Below are 27,804 nucleotides of genomic sequence, written 5' to 3' on the forward strand. Positions count from 1 at the left end.
TGGGTTCTACATTTCCTATACTATTCATACCCTCCCCCTGTCTATTTTCTACCTACCATTTATGCTACTTATTCTCTGTATCTTTCCCCCCTCTCTCCCCCTCCCACTTCCCTCTTTATAACCCTCCATGTGATCTCCATTTCTGTGGTTCTGTCCTTTTTAGTTGTTTGCTTGGTTTGCTTTTGTTTTTGTTTTAGGTGTAGTTGTTAATAACTGTGAGTTTGCTGTCATTTTTACTGTTCATATTTTTTATCTTCTTTTTCTTAGATAAATCCCTTTAACATTTCATAGAATAAGGACTTGGTGATGATGAACTCCTTTAACTTGACCTTATCTGAGAAGCACTTTATCTGCCCTTCCATTCTGAATGAAAGCTTTGCTGGAAAGAGCAATCTTGGATGTAGGCCCTTGCCTTTCATGACTTGGAATACTTCTTTCCAGCCCCCTCTTGCCTGTAAGGTCTCTTTTGAGAAGTCAGCTGACAGTCTTATGGGAACTTCTTTGTAGGTAACTGTGTCCTTTTCTCTTGCTGCTTCTAAGATTCTCTCCTTCTGTTTCCATCTTGGCTAATGTAATTATGATGTGCCCTGGTGTGGTCCTCCTTGGGTCCAGCTTCTTTGGGACTCTCTGAGCTTCCTGGACTGCCTGGAAGTCCTATTTCCTTTGCCAGATTAGGGAAGTTCTCCTTCATTATTTGTTCAAATAAGTTTTCAGTATTTTGCTCTTCTTCTTCTCCTTCTGGCACCCCTATAATTTGGATGTTGGAATGTTTAAAGATGTCCTGGAGGTTCCTAAACCTCTCCTCATCTTTTTTTTTTTGAATTCTTGTTCCTTCTTTCTTTTCTGGTTGGATGTTTCTTTCTTCCTTCTGGTCCACGCAGTTGATTTGAGTCCCAGTTTCCTTCCCATCACTATTAGTTCCCTGTACATTCTCCTTTGTTTCTCTTAGCATAGCCTTCATTTTTTCATCTAATTTGTGAACAAATTCAACCAATTCTGTGAGCTTCCTGATTACCAGTGTTTTGAACTGTGCATCTGATAGGTTGGTTATTCCTTTGTTACTTAGTTGTATTGTTTCTGGAGCTTTGATCTGTTCTTTCATTTGGGCCTTTTTTTTTTTTTTTTGTCTTGGCGCGTCTGTTACATAAAGGGGCAGAGCCTTAAGTATTCACCAGGGCAGGGTAATGCTGGTTGCTGCACTGTGATGCTGTATGTGGGGGAGAGGTCCAATAAGGAGCAATGGCGTTTGCTCCACTCTCTGCTGGTTTTCAGTCACACCCTCAGCTACCCACAATCAAATTGGGCCCTTCTGATGCTGGTTCCCGATTGGGTGGGTTTGTGTATGTTCTAGGACCCTGTTGGTCTCTCGAATGAACTCTCCTGTGAGGCTGGGAGTTTCTCCTGCTGCTGCCTCAACCCCCAAAGGTATTTTCAATCAGTGGTTTGAGGCTTTATTTCCCCACACTGGAACTGTGGGTTTCGCCGTCTGTCACCCAGTCCACCAGCTGCTTCCTTGTCGGCCAGCTGCATCTTTGCCCACCCCGCTCCACAATCAGCCACCTAGCTGGGTCCACCAGCTGCCACCTTGCCGCGAGTTCTCTCTGCCTGGCTGCTGGTCTCTGCCCCTCCTACCAGTCTGGGTGAATGTGTCTTCTTTATCTCCTTGGTTGTCGGACTTCCATAGAATTCGATTTTCTGTCAGTCCTGGTTGTTTTTTGTTTTTAAATTGTTGTCCTTCTTTTGGTTGTGCGAGGAGGCACAGTGTGTCTACTTACGCCTCCATCTTGGCCAAAAGTCTCTCCATGTTCTAAATTTTTAGGGAGCTTCTCAGGATACCTTACCTTGCCAGTAGTTACCAAAACCTCTGAATTACCTAATTAGGTTTTGCTGGAGGGGAATTTTTACTATTCCTTAGTCTTCCTGTCTCCTCCCCACAAGAGGAGTTTCAGAGGGGTTTGGGTTTGGAAAGGTTCAGAATTGTGCAACTTATCTTTCCATCACACTGGGAAGGACCCCAGAGAGCCCCAGTAAGGAATTTATTCCAAGGTGCACTTAATGGCACCCTTGGCCTACAAGAGTGATCTTTGAAGTGTGGATCTCAAGCCAGCAGTATTAGCAGCCTGTGGGAACTTGGTAGGGATACAGATTTTCAGAACCTCCGTCCCCAGGCTTATTGAATTAGAAACTCTTGGATGGGACCCAGCAATCTATTTTAGCAATACTCCAGGTTATTCTGATAAAAATTCAAGTTTGAGAACCACTGGTCTTAAATATTTCAGAATATGAGCATATGAGCTTCCATACTGAGAAAATTGGTCAAACTGAATCCTGTTTCATTGCCATAATATAAATAGCTACTTAATATGAATGTTTACAAACTTATGTGAAACATGCTCTCCCAATAGGGAATAATTTGTGCCAATCAGAAAGGACAAGAAATTAAACCAGGCTCGATGGGGAAGGGAGTACTACCCTACGATGTCCAGGTGGGTAACATATGCCTGGCTAAATATAGAATGTTTTATATAGTTTTCTGCTATTCATTATATAATTATTTATAACCCATTTTCATTTTGTGAAAAGAAAACTTAAAGAACCTACATTGTTTCTTTCATTCTAGATTATAGATGAAAATGGCAACATCCTACCACCTGGCAAAGAAGGAGAAATTGCCCTCAGACTACAGTCTACACGGCCCTTCTGTTTCTTCTCAGAATATGTGGTATGAGAATGTAGAATGTGCTATTTATACTTTAATGAAAATGGTGGTGTAGGAAGTCATACAGACTTGGTTCCAAATTTCATATCCATCATGTTTTACTCTGTAACCTTGGGCAAGTCACAACATCCAAGTCTACCTCCTCAACTGTAAAAAAGGAATAATATCTTCTACCTCCTAAGAGTTTTGTAAAGATTAAATTGTATGTTAGAAACTGGTTGCAGTGGTTGTTCTCACACCTGGGAAGGATCCTGGGGAGAGTAAATATATAAAAAGATTTACTTTTTATTATATTCTCAGGCCTTTTGTTTTCTATACTATGAATTACCTTTTTAAAAAAATAATTTTTTTTAGAAATGGAATGTGCAATGTACTAGTCACTTCATGGGTACCATACCCCTTTTTATTTCTTTCCTTTTTTAAAAATATATTTATTGATTATGCTATTACAGTTGTCCCATTTCCCCCACTTCACTCCACTCCATCATGCACACCCCCTCCCTCCCACATTCCCCCCCCTATAGTTCATGTCCATGGGTCATACATATAAATTCCTTGGGTTCTACATTTCCTATACTATTCATACCCTCCCCCTGTCTATTTCTACCTACCATTTATGCTATTTATTCTCTGTATCTTTCCCCCCTCTCTCCCCCTCCTGCTCCTCTCTTGATAACCCTCCATGTGGTCTCCATTTCTGTGGTTCTGTCCTTTTTAGTTGTTTGCTTGGTTTGCTTTTGTTTTTGTTTTAGGTGTGGTTGTTAATAACTGTGAGTTTGCTGTCATTTTTACTGTTCATATTTTTTATCTTCTTTTTCTTAGATAAATCCCTTTAACATTTCATAGAATAAAGGCTTGGTGATGATGAACTCCTTTAACTTGACCTTATCTGAGAAGCACTTTATCTGCCCTTCCATTCTGAATGAAAGCTTTGCTGGAAAGAGCAATCTTGGATGTAGGCCCTTGCCTTTCATGACTTGGAATACTTCTTTCCAGCCCCCTCTTGCCTGTAAGGTCTCTTTTGAGAAGTCAGCTGACAGTCTTATGGGAACTTCTTTGTAGGTAACTGTGTCCTTTTCTCTTGCTGCTTCTAAGATTCTCTCCTTCTGTTTCCATCTTGGCTAATGTAATTATGATGTGCCCTGGTGTGGTCCTCCTTGGGTCCAGCTTCTTTGGGACTCTCTGAGCTTCCTGGACTGCCTGGAAGTCCTATTTCCTTTGCCAGATTAGGGAAGTTCTCCTTCATTATTTGTTCAAATAAGTTTTCAGTATTTTGCTCTTCTTCTTCTCCTTCTGGCACCCCTATAATTTGGATGTTGGAATGTTTAAAGATGTCCTGGAGGTTCCTAAACCTCTCCTCATCTTTTTTTTTTTGAATTCTTGTTCCTTCTTTCTTTTCTGGTTGGATGTTTCTTTCTTCCTTCTGGTCCACGCAGTTGATTTGAGTCCCAGTTTCCTTCCCATCACTATTAGTTCCCTGTACATTCTCCTTTGTTTCTCTTAGCATAGCCTTCATTTTTTCATCTAATTTGTGAACAAATTCAACCAATTCTGTGAGCTTCCTGATTACCAGTGTTTTGAACTGTGCATCTGATAGGTTGGTTATTCCTTTGTTACTTAGTTGTATTGTTTCTGGAGCTTTGATCTGTTCTTTCATTTGGGCCTTTTTTTTTTTTTTTTTGTCTTGGCGCGTCTGTTACATAAAGGGGCAGAGCCTTAAGTATTCACCAGGGCAGGGTAATGCTGGTTGCTGCACTGTGATGCTGTATGTGGGGGAGAGGTCCAATAAGGAGCAATGGCGTTTGCTCCACTCTCTGCTGGTTTTCAGTCACACCCTCAGCTACCCACAATCAAATTGGGCCCTTCTGATGCTGGTTCCCGATTGGGTGGGTTTGTGTATGTTCTAGGCCCCTGTGGGTCCTCAACAAACTCTCCTGTGAGGCTGGGAGTTTCTCCTGCTGCTGCCTCAATCCCCACGGGTGTTTTCAACAAGAGGTATGAGGCTTTATTTCCTCTCTCTGGAGCCCTGTGTTGCGGGGTCTGTTTCACTCCCCTGCCATTCCTCTGGCTTTATCTATGTGTGAATGTGGGGCCGCAGGGGCTGCCAGCCTCCACTTGGGGGTCTACCAGTTGCAGCCTGGCCTGCCCCGTTTCACAACCCACCACCTGGCTGGGTCCGCCAGCTGCCGCCTTGCTGATAGTCTACTCCACCCTGGCTGCCCCTCTTTGCCCCTCCTACAGGTCTGGATGAATGTTTCTTCTTTATCTATTGGTTGTTGGACTTCCATACAGTTTGATTTTCTGTCAGTTCTGGTTGTTTTTTGTTTTTAAATTGTTGTTGTCCTTCTTTTGGTTGTGCAAGGAAGCACAGTGTGTCTACCTACACCTCCATCTTGGCCGGAGTTCCTTTTTTTTTAATCCTTATGTGAGGATATGTTTATTGATTTTTTTTTAGAGAGGAAGGGAGAGACATTGATGTGAGAAAGATCAATTGGTTGCCTCCCGTATGCATCCCGACCAGGGGTCAAACCCACCTTGGTATGTGCCCTGACTGGGAATTGAACCCGTAAACTTTTGGTATATGGATGATGTTCCAACCAACTGAGCCACCCAGCAAAGGCCATACCCCATTTTCTATTCTTGCCAAATTAATCTCCAGTGTCATCTTTTGATTCCTAGGACAACCCAGATAAAACTGCAGCTACAATAAGAGGGAATTTTTATGTCACTGGAGACAGAGGAGTGATGGACAGCGATGGGTATTTCTGGTTTGTTGGCAGAGCTGATGATGTCATCATATCCTCTGGGTTTGTACATTAACCACTGCTAGAAAGTAACAACTTGCGAAAAGAGATTTCTGACTTGGTGGTGGTGTGATCTAATACCTCTTTTCTTCTAGTTACCGTATTGGGCCATTTGAAGTTGAGAGTGCACTGATTGAGCACCCAGCAGTTGTTGAATCAGCTGTTGTCAGCAGTCCAGACCCAATCAGAGGAGAGGTAGCATGAATGTCACTAATTAAAGTAGCCATTTTACGTTTTCAAGTTCTGTCCATGTGGCCACTCTAAAGAGTGAATCAAGAGTAGTCATGTAATTCTCATCATGCGGTATACATGTGGAAAAAATGTACACTGGCAATCAACTTTACACATGAATTGTATCCCAAAGGGAATGTATTAGGATTGTTTTGGTGGCACATGACAAAAACTCAACTCAAACTGACTTAAGTTTAAAAAAAAAAAGGAATGTATCATTTCACCCATAAGTGAGGTCTACAGGTACAGCTACATCCAAGGGTTCACACGAAGCTGACAAAACTTAGTCTCTCCATTTACTAGCTCTTCTGTTATGTTCCCTCCATTTGGAAGGTTATCCCTACTTCATAGCAACCAACTCCAGATGTGCACTGCTTCACAACCACAAGGAAGGAGACAGCTTTCTTTCCAAGTTTCAAGCAATTCCCAGAATGGCATTTGCCTATCTTGGATCACATCTCTAACCAATGTGGTCTGGGGAATGGTATATGCTGACTAACCAGACCTGGATCATATGCAGGTCATTGGAAGTAGTAGTCAATGTCAATTCTGCCAGAGATAAGTTAGGGTAATGATCCACAGGAAAGTCAGTGTAGTTACAAAAGAAAAAAAAAAAGGATAACATATACTGCATAAGCAAAAACTACAGGTATTAGTGTATGTACTATTGTCATGAACTAAGAATGTATTTTCTCACAGAAACAATGCAAATGGGAGACTGTGACCACATTGCCAAACAAGCTCCACAAGCCTCCTCAGGACCCATGAAAGGAAATTTGGGGAATGAGAGCAATACCTTAGCTCTAGGAGGAAGCTATGTGGCATGGAGGGAAAAGATCCCTTTCCTCATGGAAGTCCCTACAGACTCAGCAAGTGGCAAAATTTCAAAAACAATTTGTCTATCAGTATCCTCCCACGTCTCTCTCTACCCTCCTCTCACACACCAGTGACCCTCTGCAGTGACCCTATGGATCCCACACTCAAACATCCCATACCACTTCCCTGCTCAATGGACTCCATTCTCCAAAATATTTTTCTCCTGCCACCATATTCTCATTCTCTCAATATAACTGATTTCAGCTGAACATCAAAAGTAAACACAAATTAGAATCAATATATGAATAATAATTTAAACTATACTTGCTAACCTCAATAATTATCTAACTGGTGGGTGTTAAATAGCATTACAAAAAGAAGCAAAAAATACCAGGCAAGACATTTCTCTTCTTCCCTCTCTCTCTCAAATCAATAAACATATCCTTGGGTGAGGATTCAAAAGAAAAAAGAAAGACCTTTCAAAGGTAGATCGATGCTTCCTGAGATTCCATCTCCCATTATACACAATCCTCCTTTAGGCCTCCCCAATCCCCTTTCAAACCACACGTTCCCTAGCACCTCCATTTGTCACCCTACTACATGCTCCTAACAGTACAGGTTTGATGGAGTAAGTGGTCATCTGCAAACCAAGGACAGCCTGTGTAATAAATAGGATGAGTCAGATGAAATGTTAAATATATATGCAACATGTAAATAAAACTCAACCCTCAGTTTTACTAAACCACTACACTCCTCACATTCACAAGCCACCATCTGCAATTAGATCTCAAAATCTTACTTGTACCCACCCAAGCTTTGTTCAGAGATTCAGAGGTGATCAGTGGCCATTTGCATTCATCATTTAAGCTATTAACAATTTATAAGTATCTGTGTTCAGCATTGGTTCCCAACTCTTGATATGTCTGAAAAACAAACATTATCAATATAAATTCACTCTTCTCCTACAGGTAGTGAAAGCTTTTATTGTCTTATCTGCACCATTTAAATCATCCAACCCAGAGAAATTAACACTTGAACTTCAGGATCATGTGAAAAAATCAACTGCACCTTACAAATATCCAAGAAAGGCAAGTATTTTGTCCAAAAGTAAATGAATGTGACCAAACCAGGGTCTAAGCTAGTAAGTACAATATATAGATTTTACTAGCTTTTGAATTTAGGGTGGCTCATTCCATACAGATTATGTATTTCAACTTGTTTAGCCATAAGAATTTTGCTTTAAAATATCTTATATTAGGATATTACAAATGCTTGATAAACTAGAAGGTTTTTTTTTGTTTTTTTGTTTTTTTTTCAGTGAACAAGTTTCAAGCAGTACAACTTTATAACAATATAAATAAACCTGTTAAATTTTTCTGGACAATGTCAGCATATGGATTTTTTTAAAACAAGTAAATTTCTTTTTTTTTTTCCACCTCCCTCCTCCACCCCCACCATCCCCCGCGATTTTGTCCATGTATCCTTTATAATAGGTCCAGCAATTCCCTCTTCCCACTGTCCCCACCTCACTCCCCCCTGGCCACTGCTAGACAGTTCCCCCCCTCAATGTCTCTGGTGGTATTTTGTTTGCTTTTTTCTTTTGTTGATTATGTTCCAGTTAAAGGTGAGATCATATGGTATTTGTCCCTCACCACCTGGCTTATTTCACTTAGCATAATGCTCTCCAGTTTCATCCATGCTGTTGCAAAGGGTATAAGCTCCTTCTTTCTCTCTGCTGCATAGAATTCCATTGTGTAAATAACCATAGTTTTTGGATCCACTCGTTTGCTGATGGGCACTTAGGTTGCTTCCAGTACTTGGCTATTGTAAATTGTGCTGCTATAAACATTGGGGTGCACAGGCTCTTTTGGATTGGTGTTTCAGGGTTCTTAGGGTATAATCCCAGCAGCGGAATTGCTGGGTCAAAGGGCAGTTCCATTTTTAGTTTTCTGAGGAAATTCCATACTGTTTTCCACAGTGGCCTCACCAGTCTGCATTCCCACCAACAGTGCCCTAGGGTTCCCTTTTCTCCGCATCCTCTCCAACATTTGTTTGTGGATTTGTTTATGCTGGCCACTCTGACTGGTGTGAGATGGTACCTCATCGTGGTTTTAATTTGCATCTCTCTGATGGCTAGTGATGTTGAGCATCTTTTCATATGTCTCTGGGCCCTCTGTATGTCTTCCTTGGAGAAGTGTCTGTTCAAGTCCTTTGCCCATTTTTTAATTGGGTTGTTTGTCTTCCTGGAGTGGAGTCGTGTGAGTTCTTTATATATTTTGGAGATCAGGCCCTTGTCTGAGGTATCATTGGCAAATATATTTTCCCATACTGTTGGTTCTCTTTGGAATTTGGTGCTATTTTCTTTAGCCTTGCAGAAGCTTTTTATTTTGATGAGGTCCCATTTGTTTATTCTTTCCTTTATGTCCCTTGCTTTAGGGGACATGTCTGTGAGGATGTTGCTGTGTGGAATGTCTGAGATTTTCCTGCCAATGTTTTCCTCAAGGACTTTTATGGTGTTACAACTTATATTTAAGTCTTTTATCCATCTTGAGTTTATTTTTGTGTGTGGCGTAAGTTGGTGATGGAGTTTCATTTTTTTCTACATAGCTGTCCAGATCTCCCAACACCATCTGTTGAAGAGGCTGTTTTTGCTCCATTTTATGCTCCTGCCTCCTTTGTCAAATATTAATTGACCATAAAGACTTGAGTTTATTTCTGGGCTCTCTGTGCTGTTCCATTGGTCTATGTGCCTGTTTTTATGCCAGTACCAGGCTGTTTTGATTACAGTGGCCTTGTAATACAGTTTGATATCAGGTATTGGGATCCCTCCTGCTTTGTTCTTCTTTCTCAAATTGCTGCAGCTATTCGGGGTCATTTATGGTTCCAAATAAATTTCTGAAATGTTCATTCTATATCTGTGAAATATGTCATGGGTACTCTAATAGGGATTGCACTGAATCTATAAATTGCTTTGGCTAGTATGGCCATTTTGATGATCTTAATTCTTCCAATCCATGAGCATGGTACATGCTTCCATTTGTTTGTGTCTTCCTTAATTTCTTTCTTCACTTGGTCATGGTGGATGATCTTTTTAATGTATTGCTGGATGTGGTTTGCCAATATTTTCTTGAGAATTTTAGTGTCTATGTTCATCAGAGATATTGGCCTGAAGTTTTCTTTCTTTGTTGTGTCCTTATCTGGTTTTGGGATTAGGATGATGCTGGCTTCATAAAAAGAGTTTGGGAGTCTTCCATCAATTTGGATTTTTTCGAATAGTCTGTGGAGGATAGGGGTTAGCTCTTCCTTAAATGCTTTGTAGAATTCTCCTGTAAAACCATCTGGTCCAGGGCTTTTGTGTGTTGGGAGTTTTTTGATCACTGCTTCAATTTCCTCTGTTGTTATTGGTCTGTTTAGGTTTTTTGCTTCTTCTTCGTTCAGTTTTGGAAGATTCTATTTTCTAGAAATGTGTCCATTTCACCTAGGTTTTCAAATTTCTTGGCATACAGTTCTTCATAGTAATTTCTTACAATACTTTGTATTTCTATGGTATCAGTTGTAATCTCTCCTCTTTCATTTCTAATTGTGTTTATTTGGATCCTCTCTCTTTTCTTCTTGATGAGCCTACTTAAAGGCTTGTCGATTTTGTTTATCTTTTCAAAGAACCAGCTCCTGGATTCATTGATCCTTAGAATTGTGCTTCTAGTCTCTATGTCATTTAGTTCTGCTCTGATCTTGGTTATTTCCTTCCTTCTGCTTGCTCTGGGCTGTCTTTGTTCTTGTTCCTCCACTTCTTGTAGGCGTAGGGTTAGGTTGTTTGTTTGAACTGTTTCTATCTTCTTAAGGTAGGCCTGTATTGCTATGAACTTCCCTCTCAGGACTGCCTTTGCTGTGTCCCATAGGTTTTAGGTTGTTGTGAGTTCGTTTTCATTTGTTTGCAGGAAGTTTTTGATTTCTTCCCTAATCTCGTTCTTGACCCATTCATTGTTTAATAGCATGCTATTCAGTCTCCATGATTTTGAGTGTTTTGGGTTTTGTCCTTTGGGGTTGGTTTCTAGTTTCAGCCCCTTGTGGTCAGAGAAAATGCTTGATATGATTTCAATTTTCTTGAACTTGTGGAGGGTTGCTTTGTGTCCTATCATGTGGTCTATCTTTGAGAAAGTTCCATGGACACTTGAAAAGAATGTGTATTTTGCTTCTTTGGGATGAAAAACTCTGTATATATCAGTTAAGTCCATTTCCTCTAGGGTATTGTTAAGTGACACAATATCCTTGTTGATATTTTGTCTGGAAGACCTGTCCATTTTTGATAGTGGGGTGTTAAAGTCCCCTACTATAATTGTGTTGCTGTCAATATCTTTCTTGAAGTCCTCCAAGATTTTATTTATGTATTTGGGTGCTCCTATGTTGGGTGCATATATATTTACAATGTTTATGTCTTCTTGGTGGATTCTTCCTTTGAGTATTATGAAGTGACCTTCTGGGTCTCTCTTTATGGCCCTTCTTTGGAAGTCTATTTTGTCTGATATGAGTATTGCTACCCCTGCTTTTTTTTCCTCTCCGGTGCTTGGAAAATTTGTTTCCAGCCCTTCACTTTCAGTCTGTATAAGTCTTTTGTCCTGAGATGGGTCTCTTGTAGGCAGCATATGTGTGGGTCATGTTTTTTTATCCATTCAGCTGTTCTATGTCTTTTGATTGGATCATTTAATCCATTTACGTTTAAGGTTATTATCGATAGGAAGTTATTCATTGTCTTTAATCCTACCTGTGTTCCTCTGTCTTTCTCTTTTCCTTCCTTTCCTTAAAGCAGTCCCTTTAGCATCTCTTGCAGAGGTGGTTTGGTAGAAGTGTATTCTTTTAGACTTCTTTTGTCTGGGAAACTCTTTATTTGGCCTTCTATCTTGATTGAGAGCCTTGCTGGGTAAAGTAGCCTTGGTTGCAGGCCTCTGGTTCTCATTACTTGGAATATTTTTTGCCATTCTCTTCTGGCTTGGAACGTTTCCATTGAGAAGTCAGTTGCTAACCTATTGGGGCTCCCTTGTACGTTACTTCCTTTTTCTCCCTTGCTGCTTTTAAGATCCTCTCTTTGTGTTGTAAATTTGCCATTTTAATTATTATGTGTCTTGCAGTGGGTCTATTTGGGTTCCTCTTGCTTTGGACTCTCTGTGTTTCCTGGATTTGGGTGACTTTATCTCTCCTCAGATTAGGGAAATTTTCCATGATTACTTTTTGAAACAGGTTTTCTATCCCTTGCTCTTCTGCTGCTGCTTCCGGTATTCCTATTATACGGATATTGTTACTCTTCATGTTGTCCTGCATTTCCCGTATTGCCTCTTCATTCTTTCTGAGCCTCTTTTCCTTTTCTTGCTCTTTCTGGGTATTTTCTTCTACTTTGTCCTCCAGCTCGCTGATCCGATCTTCTGCTTCATCAAGTCTGCTTTTCATTCTTTCTACTGTGTTCTTCAATTCAGAAATTGTATTCTTCATTTCGTCTTGGCTCTTGTTGATAGTTTCTATTTCCTTTTTCATGTTCATATAGTTTGCAATGAGTTCATTGTAGTTTCCCTGTAGTTTCTGGTAGTTCTCTTTGAGCTCAGAGAGCTCAGTGAGCTTCTTGATAACCATTGCTTTGAACTCAGTATCTGATAGTTGACTGGCCTCTTTTTCAGTTAGCATTCTTTCTGAGACTTCCTCCTTTCCTTTCATTTGGGAATTGTTTCTTTGTCTTCCCATTGTTTGTGAGACTCTTCTTGCTGGCCTCTGCTTCTTAAATTGCTCTATTCTGACTCCCTGGGTTTATGGTATGAACTTCTATGGTAGAATGCCAATGGGATTCGGTGGTGCTGTCTCCTTAATCTCCTGTGCTCACTGGTCTTGAGCTGATGTTTATGGGTTTAACACAGTCTAACTCTAGTCTTTTCAGCACTCCAGGTTTTGTTGTCTCACCTGTGGGAAAAAGAGAAAGGGGGGAAGAAAGAAAAAAAAAAAAGAAGGGAAGGATGGAAAAAGGAAATAGAAAAGGACAAAGGGAAGGTAGGAGGGAAGAAGGAATAAAGAAAGATCGGAGGCAAGAAGGAATTTTAACAAAAATTAAAACATAGAAATAGATAAAAGAAGGCAGGGAGAAGGCATAAAAAAGGTAAAGGATGGGAGGAAGAAGGAATGAAAAAAAAAAGAAAGGAAGAAGGAATTCAGGGGGAAAGGAGGAAAGGAAAAAAAAAAAATCTTCTGCTGGCTTTAAACCCGTCAGGTTAGTTCTGCTGGTCGTCCTGTCTGTGCAACCGGAGGGGGTGGTTGGAAGGATTGGTTTCACTTTTCTCCCTTCCTGGGCCACACTCTTAGCTGTTGTTCAGCCTGCAGTCTCCCCTAGCCCTGCAGCTCCCCTCTGCTGGGTGTTCTGCCTTTGTCCTAGAATGCTAGTAGGCCCTGCAGGGCTCTATGCGCAGGTGTTAGGTAGGCATTGTAGGTGTGGTCCCTGGCAGGCAATCAGGCCGTTCACCAGCGAATCCAGCAGCTGTGTGCTCAGGATGCGGGCAAGCGGCTTTGTACTTGGGAAGCGTGAAGCAGGCTGATCCAGCCGCTTTGGCTTGGGAAGTGCTCAAGTGGCTTTGTGCTTGGAACTCCGCTTTGTGCTTGGGTGGCCAATCCAGCAGGCCTGGGCTTGAGTCTCTCGTGTGGGCGGGGCGCCCTGGGACTGAATCACGAGGCACTCGGGTGGAGGTTTTGGGCCTGTGGGTGGAGCAGCTAGCCTCTGCTCCAGATGCTCTCCCACCTGAGGTTTCAGGTGTGGGCGCCCCTCTGGGGTTTCATGTGTGGGCCCCCAGTTTGCTAATCTGCGTGAGCGCAACCGGGCCTCAGGTGAGCACCGGGACTCCGGGGCTGCTTATCCCGTGCTAACAGTCCAGGGGCAGAGGGGAGGGGCACCAGGGGCCGGGGCTGCTGCCGAGAGTTCTCTAACTAGCCCCTGAGTGCCTCTATTTTCTTTTTCTTTTTGAGAAATTCTTCCTATTCAAGCCCCCCTGGTCCAAACAAGCACCTGGCTGCTCACAGTTCAGCCTGGCTCTCTCCCAAGACTCCTGCAGCAGCCCCTGCACCTGGGCTGGCGCTTCTGCCGCCCTTGTACCGCGCGGGTCCCTGGTCCCCGGTCCCCGGGGACTTTATTGTCCTTAAGCACTCTTCTTACCGTCAGATCTTTCAATGTCCTCTATCTTTGGTCTCTGATCTTCATATATGCTGGAATACTGTTGGCTGTTCGCTCTGCTCCTCAGATCAGCTAGGTATTTCCCTGGCGTTGAGGGGAAGTGGACTCCGCTCCCACCTATGTTGCTGCCATCTTCCCGACTCCCAAACTAGAAGTTTTGATAGACTCTGCAAAACTGAGTAACTACTAAGGGGCCTCATAGGACTAAATCAGCCCCATCTGATAAAAATAATGGTGGCAAACTGTTTTTAAAGACAGTACATGATTCATCTACCATAGTACTTTTAGGCCATAATATGCTTATAACTTCAAAGTGCAGGCCTTTAAGATTTAAGTGACCAAATTTAAGGCTCAGGATGAAAATATCCAAACTGTAAAATCTTTCCTGAAACATTCTTCAAAGGGGGATTTAAGAATAATATTATACAAAGAGATGGCACTGCAATGTCCTTGCAGTCCTGGAATCCTACTGGTTGATAATGATGAAAATCCCATTTCAACTGGCATCATTTCAGGGAAAAAGTTAATCAATATCAACCTATGAACTAGTTACATTTACTCCATTAAATTCACTCAGTGACCAGTTGATTTTCAGAAAAGTGTGAGGATATTTTAAAATATAGTTGTCTTTTTTAAAATAATTTTTTATTTTTTTAATTAATTTTTATTGTTACAATTGTCTGCATTTTCTCCCCTTCCCTCCACCCCACCCCAGCCAGTCCCACCTCCCTCCCCCACCTCTACCCTCCCCCTTGATTTTGTCCTTGTGTCCTTTATAGTAGCTCCTATAGATCCCTCTCCCCACTATCCCTCCCCACTCCCCTGTGGCTATTGTTATGATGTTCTTAATTGCAATGTCTCTGGCTATATTTTGTTTGCTTTTTCCTTTTGTTGATTATGTTCTATACAATTTCAGAACTGAAGAACACAGTAGAACCCAGCTTTTAAAATAAAGCTCAAAACCCTAGAATTAACTATTACTGTGTGCATTTAGATGTGGCCTCTATTTGCCTGGGGCAGTAGAGATCTAGGTCTAGTCTGAACTCTAAGAAAGCAATGGAGTAAAGGATTACCTTCTTCTAGCAAAGCATGAGTGAATTGTTACTTTAAAAAAAAACCATAATGAAGCACCATTGTCATCTTTACTATACAAACAGAAGTTTCTGGTGCCCTCCAAATTCAATGAGCTTAGGCTCAGACAACCCCCATACTCTAAGTAAAACTAATGACAGAGTTTCATGAATACTTTCTCCTATTGTACTGACAGTGGAATTAGTCAAAATGGAATCAAGTGTCTCATAACATGTTTTTGTTAATTAGGTGGAATTTGTTGAAAACCTCCCAAAGACAATCACCGGGAAAATCAAACGCAACATTTTGCGAGACCATGAATGGGGACGAACATAGCCTGATAGGAAACTGAGTCATGAAGAACTTACAGAGTCACTTTCTTTTAGTCTGTTTCCTGATAATTCAGTGACAACCCTCTTAAAATGTTTCAGATTTTTCCTGGCTGAAAACTTACCTGAGTTTGTGTTTTGTACTTAGCCAAAAAATAAATAAAAATCAAAATAATACTTGGAAATAAAATTGTTATAATGACTAAACTGACAAAGGCAATGATTGTCTTGTAGAGTTTAAAATTGCAGGGGTCAAATGATTGCTTGTAAATACACAGTGGACAATGAGTTTGTTTTGTGCCTGATTAATTCAAAATAAAGATTAGAAGTATTCTACTGCAAATGTTCAAGACAGAATTCTGCTTAACATGTTTATATATTACTAATTCATTTTTTAAAACATTTTATTATTTTTATTTTTAGACAAAGGGGAAGGGCAGGGAAAGGGAGAGAAAGAAGGAAAGAAACATTAGTGTGTGGTTGCCTCTCATGCACCCCCTACTGGGGACCTGGCCTACACCCCAGGCACGTACCCTGACTGAGAATCGGACTGGCAACCCTTTTGGTTCATAGGCCAGTGCTCAATCCACTGAGCCACACCAGCCAGGGCTATTATTACTAATTCTTTAAGATGGATTAAAGTATTAATGTTAAAATGATAAATATATATATAATTCAAAAGCCAGTAAGTAAATTTAATTAAGTACTATATTACTATAACTCATTTTGAAGCATATTAACTATAAAATATCTGACCTTGGATGAATTAAAAGTAGCTATTCAAGAGCAATTAATAAATTTTTTATCTTTACTTTTTAGTACAATATAATGACTTTTATTGGTACATAATTTGGCATAGAAACATCTTTTGTGATATATCTACTTATTATAATGCAAGAGATTTACTAAGAGGCAGAAAGAAGGAAAAGGTACAGGACACCAATCTTGATGGAATGTTTATTTTGATTTTTTCTAAAAATATCGGGAACTATTAAAAATAAGCTCAGTATTTTGCCATACCAAAAACAATACAAGTAAAAATAACATTTAGAAATCATATTTAACCTTAGAGAAACATGTTTTAAAGTAGCAAGTTTAACACTCTTCCCTCCATACAGCAAAACAAGTTTACTGAACCAAAACACTGAGGTGGACTTTTTAAAACTGACAAAATTTTTTAAAAGAAAAAGAAGAACAAAAGCATTCAATTCTAACCAGGAAACTCATCATTTATAAAATAACATGCTCAAATGTCAGTGAAAATAAACAGCTGGTAAACTTGAAAACAAATCTCTCACAGAATAAATTCAGATTCCAACAGAACACAGCACTTGATAGCTGGGGAAGCACAGCTCGTCACACTCAGGTCTTAGGAATACAAATGAATACAAAAAGGGATTAAAACAAACTACTACACCAAAGTAGCAGCTTTCTCACAGTAAAAGGAACCCAGTTCTGTAGAGCTGTTATGTTCTGTGTGTATTAAACCAATTTTACTCCCAGAAACCCAGTTTTGTGTTATTGAAATAAAAGTAATCTTTAACTTGGTGCAAGTATGTAAGGCATCAAAATCCTATTCTGTGTTCTCCAAAATGATACTTAGAATGCTCTTATCATCCTTTCAAGATGACTTCAACCTATTAAGAGTTAACCTTCTAAGTACAAGATCTGTCCAGAAAAAGTCCAGCCATTGTTTTGAGAATGGTTTGCATGACATCATTGTAACCTAGCAGCCAAGGAACTGGAATGCACATGCTGAACAATGACTTCACTATACTAGCCAGGGGGGCGGTAGACACCATTGCGTAAGCATGTGTTCTGTGTTGCTATCACATTCAAAATAACCGAGCAAGTAGAGCAACAAATCTGCATCAAATTTTGCATTAAGCTTGAACATTCCTCTGCAGAAACTATTCGGATAAATCAGAAAGCCACAGCTGTGGGCAACTGGTGATTGGCAGCTTCATCATGACAGTGTGCTCACTCAGGCATCACGTCTCATGCAGAGTATTTTGGCAAAACATCAAATCACCCAGGTGACTGAGCCACCCTACAGCCTCACCCACTTATATACAAGTTGTTAGGAAAAGAAGGGAAATGCTATTTAATCTGGTGTTTACAGTTCTTCAAGGAGAGTTTCAATGGCTTAAGACTTATTACTTTCTTCCTTCTCAAGCCCAAGTGGCTGTAGAAACATTTCAAGAGTTCCTTTGGCAAGGTGATTGTTCCAGACTTCATTTCTTTTTAATCTAAGAATCTTGTCACTTCTAAGAAAAAACATTTTCTCCAAGACCCTGCAGAAACTTGTTTGTTTATTCATGCAACGAGAAATGTCTGCTAAATAGACTAGTATCTATAGCTATTCTTTATCTTTATAGCATTCAGCAAAATCTGGCCCAGTATTTTCTTGTAAGTACTCTGGTAATTCACCTTTCAACTCAAGTATCCCCCTCTAATAAGCCACTGGGGTCTGTATGTAAAAGAGTTATGTGCTGTTTGTTTAGGATTTATTTTGGGGATTTTTAAAAAAAAATTCTTCAATTAATGGGTCTATAACAGAGCTAACCATATTTGTAGCATTATCCAACACTTTCATTTCATTCAGTTTTTGTATCAGCACCTCTGTGTGAAGAAAGCAGTGTGTTGTAACATTAGGATTTTCTTTTAAAATGAGGCAAAACTTGTCATGAAGCCAACCACTGATGGGCCTCTAAGGGTAGAGATGACAGATCTTTAGTTTTCAGATATAAAGACCCATTAAATGTATATATTGGTCTTTGTTTTAGAGGTTCCTAGTAGCAGAAAAGTTTTCTTGAATGTCGTTATCATTTACAAATCTTGCAAATGCTACACCATTTCAAATATTCATAGGTTATATAAATATCTAACCACTATGCTGTATGCCTAAAACTAACATAATATTGAATATCAACTGTAATTGAAAAGTTAAAAAATAAATTAAAAAAATAAATAGTCATGAAATCTGTTGACTCATCAACCCGGATAGGAAGCTGCTTCTTTGCAGTTAATGACAAAAAAACTTTTTAGCATCATATGACATAAGTCAATTTCTTAGAGTAAAATATTTTCAATTTCTTAACTTCTTGCCCTAGCATTCAATGTTGGTATTGTTAGATTCTTACCAACTATGAGAAATTTTATTTTGTGGGGTAAGTTCTGCTACTAAGTAATTTGCTTTCTAAAACTTTTTATTACTAAATGTAATTTTTTGAACAAAAGCTTTACTGTTTTGATATTCCAAAAAGCATTTAAAATAATCAACATCTTTACTTATCAAATGGCTAGGAGTTATAGTTGCAGCTGCTGGACAAAATGCTAGGTTTACAAGTTGCATTCCATAGACAATATACAATGGAATAGGACAGCTTGGATTATAAATCCATATAACCACTAAGAAGTAGCTTTCATTGTAAAGTAAGAATCTCTCTCTGTCACTTGTTGTACCAATATCCTCAAGTAACTCATAAGACTGTAATTCTTCATCACTAGCCTTATCAGAAATGTCTGTATTCTGTGCCTAGCATGGTCCTCTTCTACGGCATACCTGCCTTCAACAACTGTAGCACAGGACCATCAGATTTGTTTGCAACAAAAGTTAATAAAATATAACAAAGGGCATAACAGCTAAACAAGAAACCACAAGAAGTATAAAATTGTCACAAAACAATTCACTTCTAGCCTACATGACCCATGTTTTTGCAAAGTTTACAACAAAGTGGCAAGAGACAACTGAGTTGCAACACACAAAAATTCCTTCATTAGAATGATAATTTCCTCAAAATCTGGTTTTTACTGAGCTGGTTCACTCCCATTAGTGAGTTGGCAGTGCAGGAGAGGGTAGGGAAGGTAATCATGAGGGAGGCCAATGTCATCCTCCTACCACACTCCCCTACATATGAGAGTGTTCCCTAATTATCCAGCTTCCCCTGGCTCACCCAAATGCACACGGGCTGAGTGTACACTGCCAAAGCTGAAACAATCTAAGAAAACTGTCAGTGAGGCTGCTCAGTCACTGCTCAGCATTGTGAGCACAGCATTATATACCACTAGAAGTTCAAAACCAAAATTTTCAGTAACAATTTTATATGGTACCTCACCAACAGTTCACAGAATCCCAGTTGAAAAACTCACCTCCAACACCAAACAATTTTTTTTTTCCTATGAGAGGTCATTTTTACTTGACTCAGATGCTTCTGTGATTTGACTTGCAAGTTCAGGTTTAGCTTCTCCCTCATTTGCCATTGATATCTCAGATACTGGTTTTGTCTGCCCCGGTTCCTCACTACTCTTTGGTACCACCTTCTGGTTATTTTTTTCTTCTGCTGGGTCATTTTGATTTGATCTGTCACCAGTTTCCAATTTAGCTTCTTTTCCATTTCCTGCTTGCGGAGTCTGCTTGAAGTTAAGTTGTGGCGGGTCCTTGGCGCTCTTCACCACCTCCTGGAGATTATACTTTCTAAACAGCACGTAATCTTTCACAACACTCAGGCAACAGACAGCTTTAATGATTTCTACTACCACTGTGTACTGGGGATTGGTAAGATCCACTTTGTTTTCGGAATTGAGGCTTCCAACTATTCCTGTAACAAAAAGAACAGGAAAACATCCAGGCTGAGAAGGATATCTTGAAGCTTAATGGATACAAAACAATCTTTCATCTCTTTTGGCCTGGGACTTGTTACACCAAAACAAATACAAGTCCACTCTTCTACACAGATCTCAGTCAAATACCCTGAAATCTCTCAAAAAATAAATACAAATGAAATCCTGAGACATTTAATAACAGTACTTTTTTCCAAACAAAAATTTAATATTGATTTGGAAAACAATATCTAACTACCAGAAAACTCTCATATCCAATATACTAAAACCAGTTAGGTTTGATGTTATTTTAAAAACATTCAAATATATTTGCTCTAACTCAAAAATGTAATAAGACTTACACCTTTAAAAAACTACTTTTTAAAAATTTTGTTTTAGTACAGTACACAGAGAAAGGGGGTGGGTAAAGATAGAAGAGGGTAAAGAGGGGATAAATGGTGATGGAAGGAGACTTGACTTGGGGTGGTGTACACACAATACAATATTCAGATGATGTATTACAGAATTGTACCCCTGAAATCAATATAATTTTATTAACTAATGTCACCCCAATAAATTAAATTAAAAAACAAATCACACTATCACAGTGTAAAAAAAGGATAATTATATTTAAAAATAAAGTAAAAATTTTATTTTATTTTTCAATTTACAGTTTACGTGCAATAATATTCCGTATTAGTTTCACATGTACAGCATAGTAGTTAGACAATCACATACTTTACAGAGTAGTCCCCTCCAATATTTTGAGTATTCACTTGATCCCATTCACAGTTATTACAATATTATTGACTACATTCCCTGTGTGGTACTTTACATCCCTATTCTTTAACTACCAATTTGTACTTCTTAATGCCTTCACCTTTTCACCCAGTTCTCCAAATCCCCTTCCCTCTATCAAAACCATCAATCTGTTCTCTGTACCTATAAGTCTGTTTTGATTTTATTTATTTTGTTCTTTAGATTCCACATATTAGTAAAATTATATGGTATTTGCCTTCTCTTGTCTGACTTATTCCACTTAGCATAATATGCTCCAGATCCATCCATGCTGTCTGTCACAAAAGGTAACATTTCATTCCTTTTTATGGCCAAGTAGTGTATACATACCACAGCTTTTTTTATATACTCATCTACTGATGGGCACTTGGGTTGCTTCCATATCTTGGCTATTGTAAAAATACTAAAATGAACACAATGATACATATATTCTTTTGAATTAATGTTTTAGGTTTCTCTGGATATATTCCCAGAAGTGGAATTGGGGGTCATGGGCAATTCTTTATATCAATAAATGTAGAAAAAGCATATGACAAAATGCAGCACCCATTTATGATAAAAACTCAGCAAAGTGAGAATAGAGGGAACATACCACAATATAATAAAGGCCATATATGAAAAACCCACAGCCAACATCATACTCAACGGAGAAAAACTAATTGTTTCCCTTAAGATCAGGAACGAGATAGGGATGTTGGCTTTCACCATTCTTATTCAACATAGTACTAGACGTCCTAGCTACAGCAATCAGATAAGAAGAAGAAATAAAAGGCATCCAAATTGGAAAGGAAGAAGTAAAACTGTTATTATTTGCAGATACTATATATAGAGAACCCTCAAGAGTCCACCAAAAACTATTGGAAATGATAAATTCAGTAAAGTAGTTGGATACAAAATAAACATCCAGAAATCAGTTGCATTTTTAAACACCAATAAAGAACTATCCAGAAAGGGAAACTAAGAAAGCACTACCTTTTTCAACTGCATGAAAAACAATACACAGGAATAAATTAAACCAAGGAGGTAAAAGATATGTACTCAGAAAAATGATAAGAATTGAAGAAAGAAATCAAAGAAGACACTAATAAATGAAGCATACACCATGCTTGTAGATAGGAAGAATTAGTATCATTAAAATGTCCACACTACCCAAAGCAATCTGTACGGTCAACACAATTCCTATCAAAATAACAATGGCATATTTCACAGAACTAGAACAAATGATCCAAAAAGTTGGAAATACAAAAGTCCCCAAATACCAACAGAAATCTTGAAAAATAAGAACAAAGTGGAAGGTATCACACTACCTGATATCAAACTATACTATTAATACAAGGCCATAGTAATCAAAACAGCATGGTACTAGCATAAAAACAGACATATAGATCAATGAAACCAAACAGAGAGCCCAGAAATGAACCCACACCTATATGATCAAATTAGCCTATGATAAAGGAAGCAAGAACATATAATGGGACAAAGACAGTCTATTCAGTAGATGGTGCTGTGAAAACTGGACAAGATACACACAAAAAAAGTTAAACCAGACCACCTTCTTACACCATATACAAGAATAAAGTCGAAACGGATTAAACACTTAAATTTAAGACTTGAAACCATAAAACTACTAGAAGAAAACATAGGCAGTAAAATCTTGCACATTTCTCTTAGCAACATTTTTTCTGATATATCTTCTCAGGCAAGGGAAACAAAAGAAAAAAATACACAAATAGGACTGCAGTAAACTAAAAAAGCTTTTGCACAGCAAGAGAAGCCATTAACAAAATGAAGACGCAACCTACTGAATGGAAAAACATTTGCCAATGACACATCTGATAAGGAGTTAATATCCAAAATTTATGAAGAACTCAGACAACTCAACACCCAACAAATGAACAATCCAATTAAAAAGTGGGGAGAGGACCCGAATAGACATTTCTTCAAAGAGGACATACAGATGGCCAATAGCCATATGAAAAGATGTTCAATGTCACTAACCATCAGAGAAATGCAAAGTCACAGCCACAATGAGATACCACCTCACACCTGTTAGAATGCCTATCGTTAATAAATCAACAAACACCTGACTAGTGTGGCTCAGTGGAATGAGCATCAGCCTGTGAACCAAATGGTCACCAGTTCAATTCCCAATCAGGGTAGGTGCCTGGGCTGTGGGCCATGTCCCCAGTAGGGGGCGTGTGAGAGGCAACCACACATTGATGTTTCTCTCCCTCTCTTTCCCCCTCCCTCCCCTCTTTCTAAAAATAAATAAATAAAATCTTTAATAAATTAATTAATTAACAAACCACAAGTGCTGGTGAGGACACAGAGAAAAGGTAACCCTAGTACACTCTCGGTGGGAATGCAGACTGGTGCAATTACTTTGGAAAAGCGTGGAAGTTCCTAAAAAAAAAAAATTCTTAAAAACAAGTATTTATTACTGCATACCAATGTAAAATCACTAAGAGAAACATACCTGCCAATTCTTTGATAACTTCTTCTCTATTCACATGACTGTTATTTCTAGCTTTGTATACAATCTGAAATGTCCCTTTATTTGGAGCTTTAAACCAGGGTTCCAAAAAAGTTTCTGCATATTTTTTCATATCTTCTAAGAAAGCCTTGCATGTGCCTGAGATGGGTAACATTCGTAGAATAGCCCGAGTCTTCTTCTTCTTGGTTTTGTACATATCCTGGAGAATATGATGCACCAATCTCTCAGGTTCTTAAAAAAAAAAAAAAGCGGAACAGGACAAACAAGTTGAGAACATAAGTTCTCAGACACTTTAAAGCCTCTCCAAACTCAAGAAAATGAATTTTCATTGGCAGTGACCTAAGCTGACAATAGAGAAGAAATTATCATCATGAATTTTAAGTAAGTCTAACCAATCATGTTTTCCAATATTTCTTCAGCATTTTATATTAATACTCTAATGTTTTAACTCTTCAGCTTATTACTGCTTTCACTAAAATTCAACTCTTCATGAAGATAGTGAAGTTACATTTTTGTGATGTCTGATTTAGCCAATGACAAAACCATACTGTTGTTTTCCTCTAACAATGCAACTAACAAAAGTATGTATTTTTTTTCGATTTTTATTTTTATTTTTTTTATTTATTTTTATTCGGTTACAATTGTCTGCATTTTCTCCCCTTCCCTCCACCCCACCACAGCCAGTCACACCTCCATCCCCCACCTCTACCCTCCCCCTTGATTTTGTCCTTGTGTCCTTTATAGTAGTTCCTATAGACCCCTCTCCCCACTATCCCCTCCCCACTCCCCTGTGGCTATTGTTACAATGTTCTTAATTTCAATGTCTCTGGTTATATTTTGTTTGCTTTTTTCTTTTGTTGATTATGTTCCAGTTAAAGGTGAGATCATATGGTATTTGTCCCTCACCGCCTGGCTTATTATACTTAGCATAATGCTCTCCAGTTCCATCCATGCCATTGCAAAGGGTATAAGCTCCTTCTTTCTCTCTGCTGCATAGAATTCCATTGTGTAAATGTACCATAATTTTTTGATACACTCATTTGCTGATGGACACTTAGGTTGCTTCCAGTACTTGGCTGTTGTAAATTGTGCTGCTATAAACCAACAGTATGGGAAAACATATTTGCCAATGATACCTCAGACAAGGGCCTGATCTCCAAAATATATAAAGAACTCACACGACTCTACTCCAGGAAGACAAACAACCCAATTAAAAACTGGGCAAAGGACTTGAACAGACACTTCTCCAAGGAAGACATACAGAAGGCCCAGTGACATATGAAAGTATGTATTTTTTAATAAAAACAAACAAAAGAAAATCTGCAAGTTACTTAGCTAAGTCTGTGCAGAAATCCAGATTTCAGTGTTTGGAGGAGCCCCAAATCACGGAGTGCACAAGGTCACTGTGTAGACCTTAGGCCACATGCTGATAACATGCACGTCTGTTTGAGGCTGCTCAGTGCTTTCAATACTTTTAAGTTAGTTAACTGCATTTAAATCTAGAAACTTCTCCAGATTTCCAACTTCCTTTGAAAAATCAGAAGATTTGGCCCTACCAGGGCATTCCCTAAAGTCTGAAGCCATTCCAAATTGGCTGGAGCTGACCAGCAGCTTCTCCTTTCAGACAGAAATTGTTTTACCTGAAGTTGTATATAAACAAAGTAGCAAAACCAAGTTTCCACTCCTAAGTCATTGCTATGTCTACCACCCTATTCTACCTCTCTGTATGCCTACTGATAAGACAGTATAGAGAGGATGCAATCAAATAATTAACTGAACCATAACCATGAAGCCATTTTGTAGGTAGTGTTCTTTGTGATAGGGAGATGTCCAGATATTACACGTTCAATAATGTTAAGGTGTATTAGTCAGACATACCTATCCCAAGTGTCCTGATGAAGACTACATTATTCGCTCCACTCTCCATTGACTGGAATCTTCTTAGCCTCATCTCCGTAGATGCCTTAATGTCACCAACTTCTTTCTTCAAGGCAGCCTCCACGTCATCATCTTCACCTTCACTTCCAAAGGGCTGCTGATCCTTGTCTATAAACTGTTTGCATAAAACTAATGAGCAGAAATGCCATCAAAGCTACAATTAACTATTTATGTAAAACACCCAGTGGAAAATAGCTCAATATTGACAACAAAGCTTTTTATTAAGAAACTGAGACTTCACTCCCTCTAAAATGAGGATGGAGGAGGATGTTCTCTCAGACTGTGGAGCACATAATTTCAAAATGTTTTCAAAGGTACTTTGATAGTCTGGGACAGAGGGAAATGTGTTCATCAGATAAATCATTCGAGGGTGGACCTCAGTCCTATCACTACATACCTTTGTGCTTAATGACATTCCCATTTTGGGCAGATTAGACCAATAATTATGGAATTAAAAACCCTTACTCCTGTTCCACTGAGGAACAGGAAGAGAAATAGTTCAAGAACTTCCTCAAGACACCACTGTAGAAAGGACAAACACTTGCTGCCCAGTTCTCCACCCTATCTCAATCTCAATCAGGCACTAAAAACTGTACACATTTTTGGAGGCTTTATTATACACCAGGATGTATTTCATGTTATAAGCAACTTTCTAGTCAACCTTAAAAAGTACTATCATGCCCTGGCTGGTGTGGCTCCAGTGACTGGGGCTGGCCTGGGAGCCAAAGGGTCACCAGTTAGATTTCCAGTAAGGGCACATGCCTGTGTGGTGGGCTAGGCCCCCGGTAAGGGGGACATGAGAGGCAACCACACATTGATGTTTCCCTCCCTCTCTTTCTCCCTCTTTAAACCTCTCTATAAAAAATAAAATCTTAAAGAAAAAAGTACTATCATTTTCTTTTTTATCTAGTTTAGCAAAAATAAATAACGTCCCCAAGCCCCAGGGCCAGTAAATGATAGTACCTAAATTCAAATCCCCTTTGTACTAACCCTCCTTCTTGGGGTGTCATTCATGCGTTAGTCCAGATCCCAAACCAAGAATACAAGATTTGCAGACTGCAATGGGGCAATCTGATTTGACGTGATACAAAAGTTTTTACTTTGAAAATGTATTTTTACCATTTCAGAGCGACTGCTTAGGACAAACACATTATTACGGCCACGGAGTTCAGACAGTGGCACAATATGGCAAAAACCGTGAGGGCCAATGATGTTTATTTCTTGTGAACCTGGACCGTCTACTTATCTACTCAACCCTCGAGTCCTCCTGAACGTTACTTCACAAGTCTGCCATAGTAAGTAAATGTTTCTGAAAAAGCTTCAGAAACACAATGCCTGGACCGCATGAAGTAACCTATAAATAGGAAACACCGTGATTAACAATAGGGAAAAGAAATGCAAGGTGTAAGCATTCTCAGCCCAAAACTCGGGGGTGGGTGTGCTACCTCACAACGCGAGGGCAGGAGCTGGGCGGGAGCTGGGCGGGAGCTGGGCGGGAGCTGGGCGGGGAGCTGGGCGGGAGCTGGGCGGGAGCTGGGCGGGGGATGAGGAAATCTAAGCGAGGTCGTGCCCTCGTCGCGCTAGCGATGAACTCGCGCATGCGTCTAAGGCAGGCAGCCTTCCCTCCCACAAAAACCTCCCGGCTGGCCTCCCTGCCCCAGGGCCCGTACCTTTTCTGGCCCATACAAGTCGTCCCCGTATTCGTTGAGCAGGATGTAGGCTTCCTCTACACACTTGCGCTCGTTCATGTTGCAGGTGATAAGAATGCCCTTCAGCCCGGGTTCCAACTGCCGGGGCCCGCCGCCGTCGCTGCGCCGAACACGTTTGGCCGGCAAATACTGAGCCTTGCCCTTGCGCTTCCCATCGCCAGACTGGGGGTGCTGCTGGACGGGGCTCGCCATGGTGCGTGGCAGCTGAGGATACAGAGAAATGTGCTTCGTGGATATCGGTGCCCCTACTCTTGCGGGCGCGGGCTGGTTACGTCAGGAGTGCGCGAAGGTCGTCTCCAAGCTTTATTCCAGGCTTCGCTGGGTCCTAAAGCCAGCTTTTTCAACCTTGACTGTTGGCGCAAGGCCCTCCCCTATCCCGCCCTCGCGATGATTGACAGACACTTACCACTGGAAGGAGGGGTTTCTCTGAAGAAGTGCTCTGCGGGAGGAACCAGCCAGTAAACTTAGATGCTGGTCCTTAGTTGATTCTAGACCGCACTTGCGAAGAACCCTTTCACTTATTCATAATAATTGATTTATTAAATTAATATTAATTTATTAAGCACCTATGTTTTAGAAATTGCCCTATACTGAGGTTGAAACTGTTAGCAAAGCAAGAGACACTTCATACTCCCATAGCACTTAGAAGTCAATGTTTCTGGGGCCTTCTAAACCATCCTACATATTTTTTGCTTCTATTGAAATGTATGTATTCAATACACTTCCTTCAATACTCCTGTTGCAGGACCCCAGAGGTACAAAGAGAAACAGGACACAAAGTACATGGAACTCATTGAGATCAGAAACCTGATTATTACAATGAGAAACAGAATACAAGGAAACATATTCAAACTTCATAACATTAAATTGTCTCTAAGGGAACATTTTAACTTGTAAAATGTATTTATATTAATACCAAAAATATTGTATTAAATTCTCCACTTTCGTTTGACACTGATGTTATAACCAGTGATTAACGTTTTGATAAATTATTGTTCCAAGTTCACTTGATTTGGACAGGAAGTCACGTTCTTTGGTTTGGGTTCCAGCCCCAGATCTACCAGTCTTAACAAAAAGTATGTCAGCGCTAATTTC

The 27,804-nt window shown here is 39.7% G+C and overlaps 2 protein-coding genes across 4 annotated transcripts in view; one reads left to right on the plus strand and one right to left on the minus strand.

The window, feature by feature from the left end:
• Positions 1 to 15,311, plus strand: part of LOC112304836 (acyl-coenzyme A synthetase ACSM4, mitochondrial) — a 36,010-nt gene extending 20,699 nt beyond the window's left edge. Inside the window, exons 9-14 of one of the 3 annotated variants that reach the window (XM_024560512.4) lie at positions 2,406 to 2,486; positions 2,621 to 2,722; positions 5,399 to 5,526; positions 5,619 to 5,718; positions 7,539 to 7,658; positions 15,089 to 15,311. In XM_024560512.4, coding sequence (XP_024416280.2) covers positions 2,406 to 2,486; positions 2,621 to 2,722; positions 5,399 to 5,526; positions 5,619 to 5,718; positions 7,539 to 7,658; positions 15,089 to 15,175 — 618 coding nt within the window. In that variant the 3' untranslated portion in view covers positions 15,176 to 15,311. The remainder of the gene's footprint in view (positions 1 to 2,405; positions 2,487 to 2,620; positions 2,723 to 5,398; positions 5,527 to 5,618; positions 5,719 to 7,538; positions 7,659 to 15,088) is intronic. The other 2 variants (XM_045195503.3, XM_045195504.3) reach the window with 2 other exon arrangements.
• Positions 15,312 to 16,111: 800 nt separating this feature from the next.
• THUMPD1 (THUMP domain 1 NAT10 acetyltransferase adaptor) lies at positions 16,112 to 27,031 on the minus strand. Its single transcript, XM_024560546.3, has 4 exons — positions 26,671 to 27,031; positions 24,941 to 25,115; positions 23,045 to 23,293; positions 16,112 to 19,769 (listed from the first exon to the last, which is right to left on the minus strand). Exons 1-4 carry the CDS (start codon positions 26,899 to 26,901, stop codon positions 19,348 to 19,350), a joined length of 1,077 nt encoding a protein of 358 aa, XP_024416314.1. The 5' UTR covers positions 26,902 to 27,031; the 3' UTR covers positions 16,112 to 19,347.
• Positions 27,032 to 27,804: the final 773 nt, after the last annotated feature.

Source organism: Desmodus rotundus, chromosome 1 (assembly GCF_022682495.2).
Source record: "Desmodus rotundus isolate HL8 chromosome 1, HLdesRot8A.1, whole genome shotgun sequence".
NCBI classification, from domain to species: Eukaryota; Metazoa; Chordata; class Mammalia; order Chiroptera; family Phyllostomidae; genus Desmodus; species Desmodus rotundus.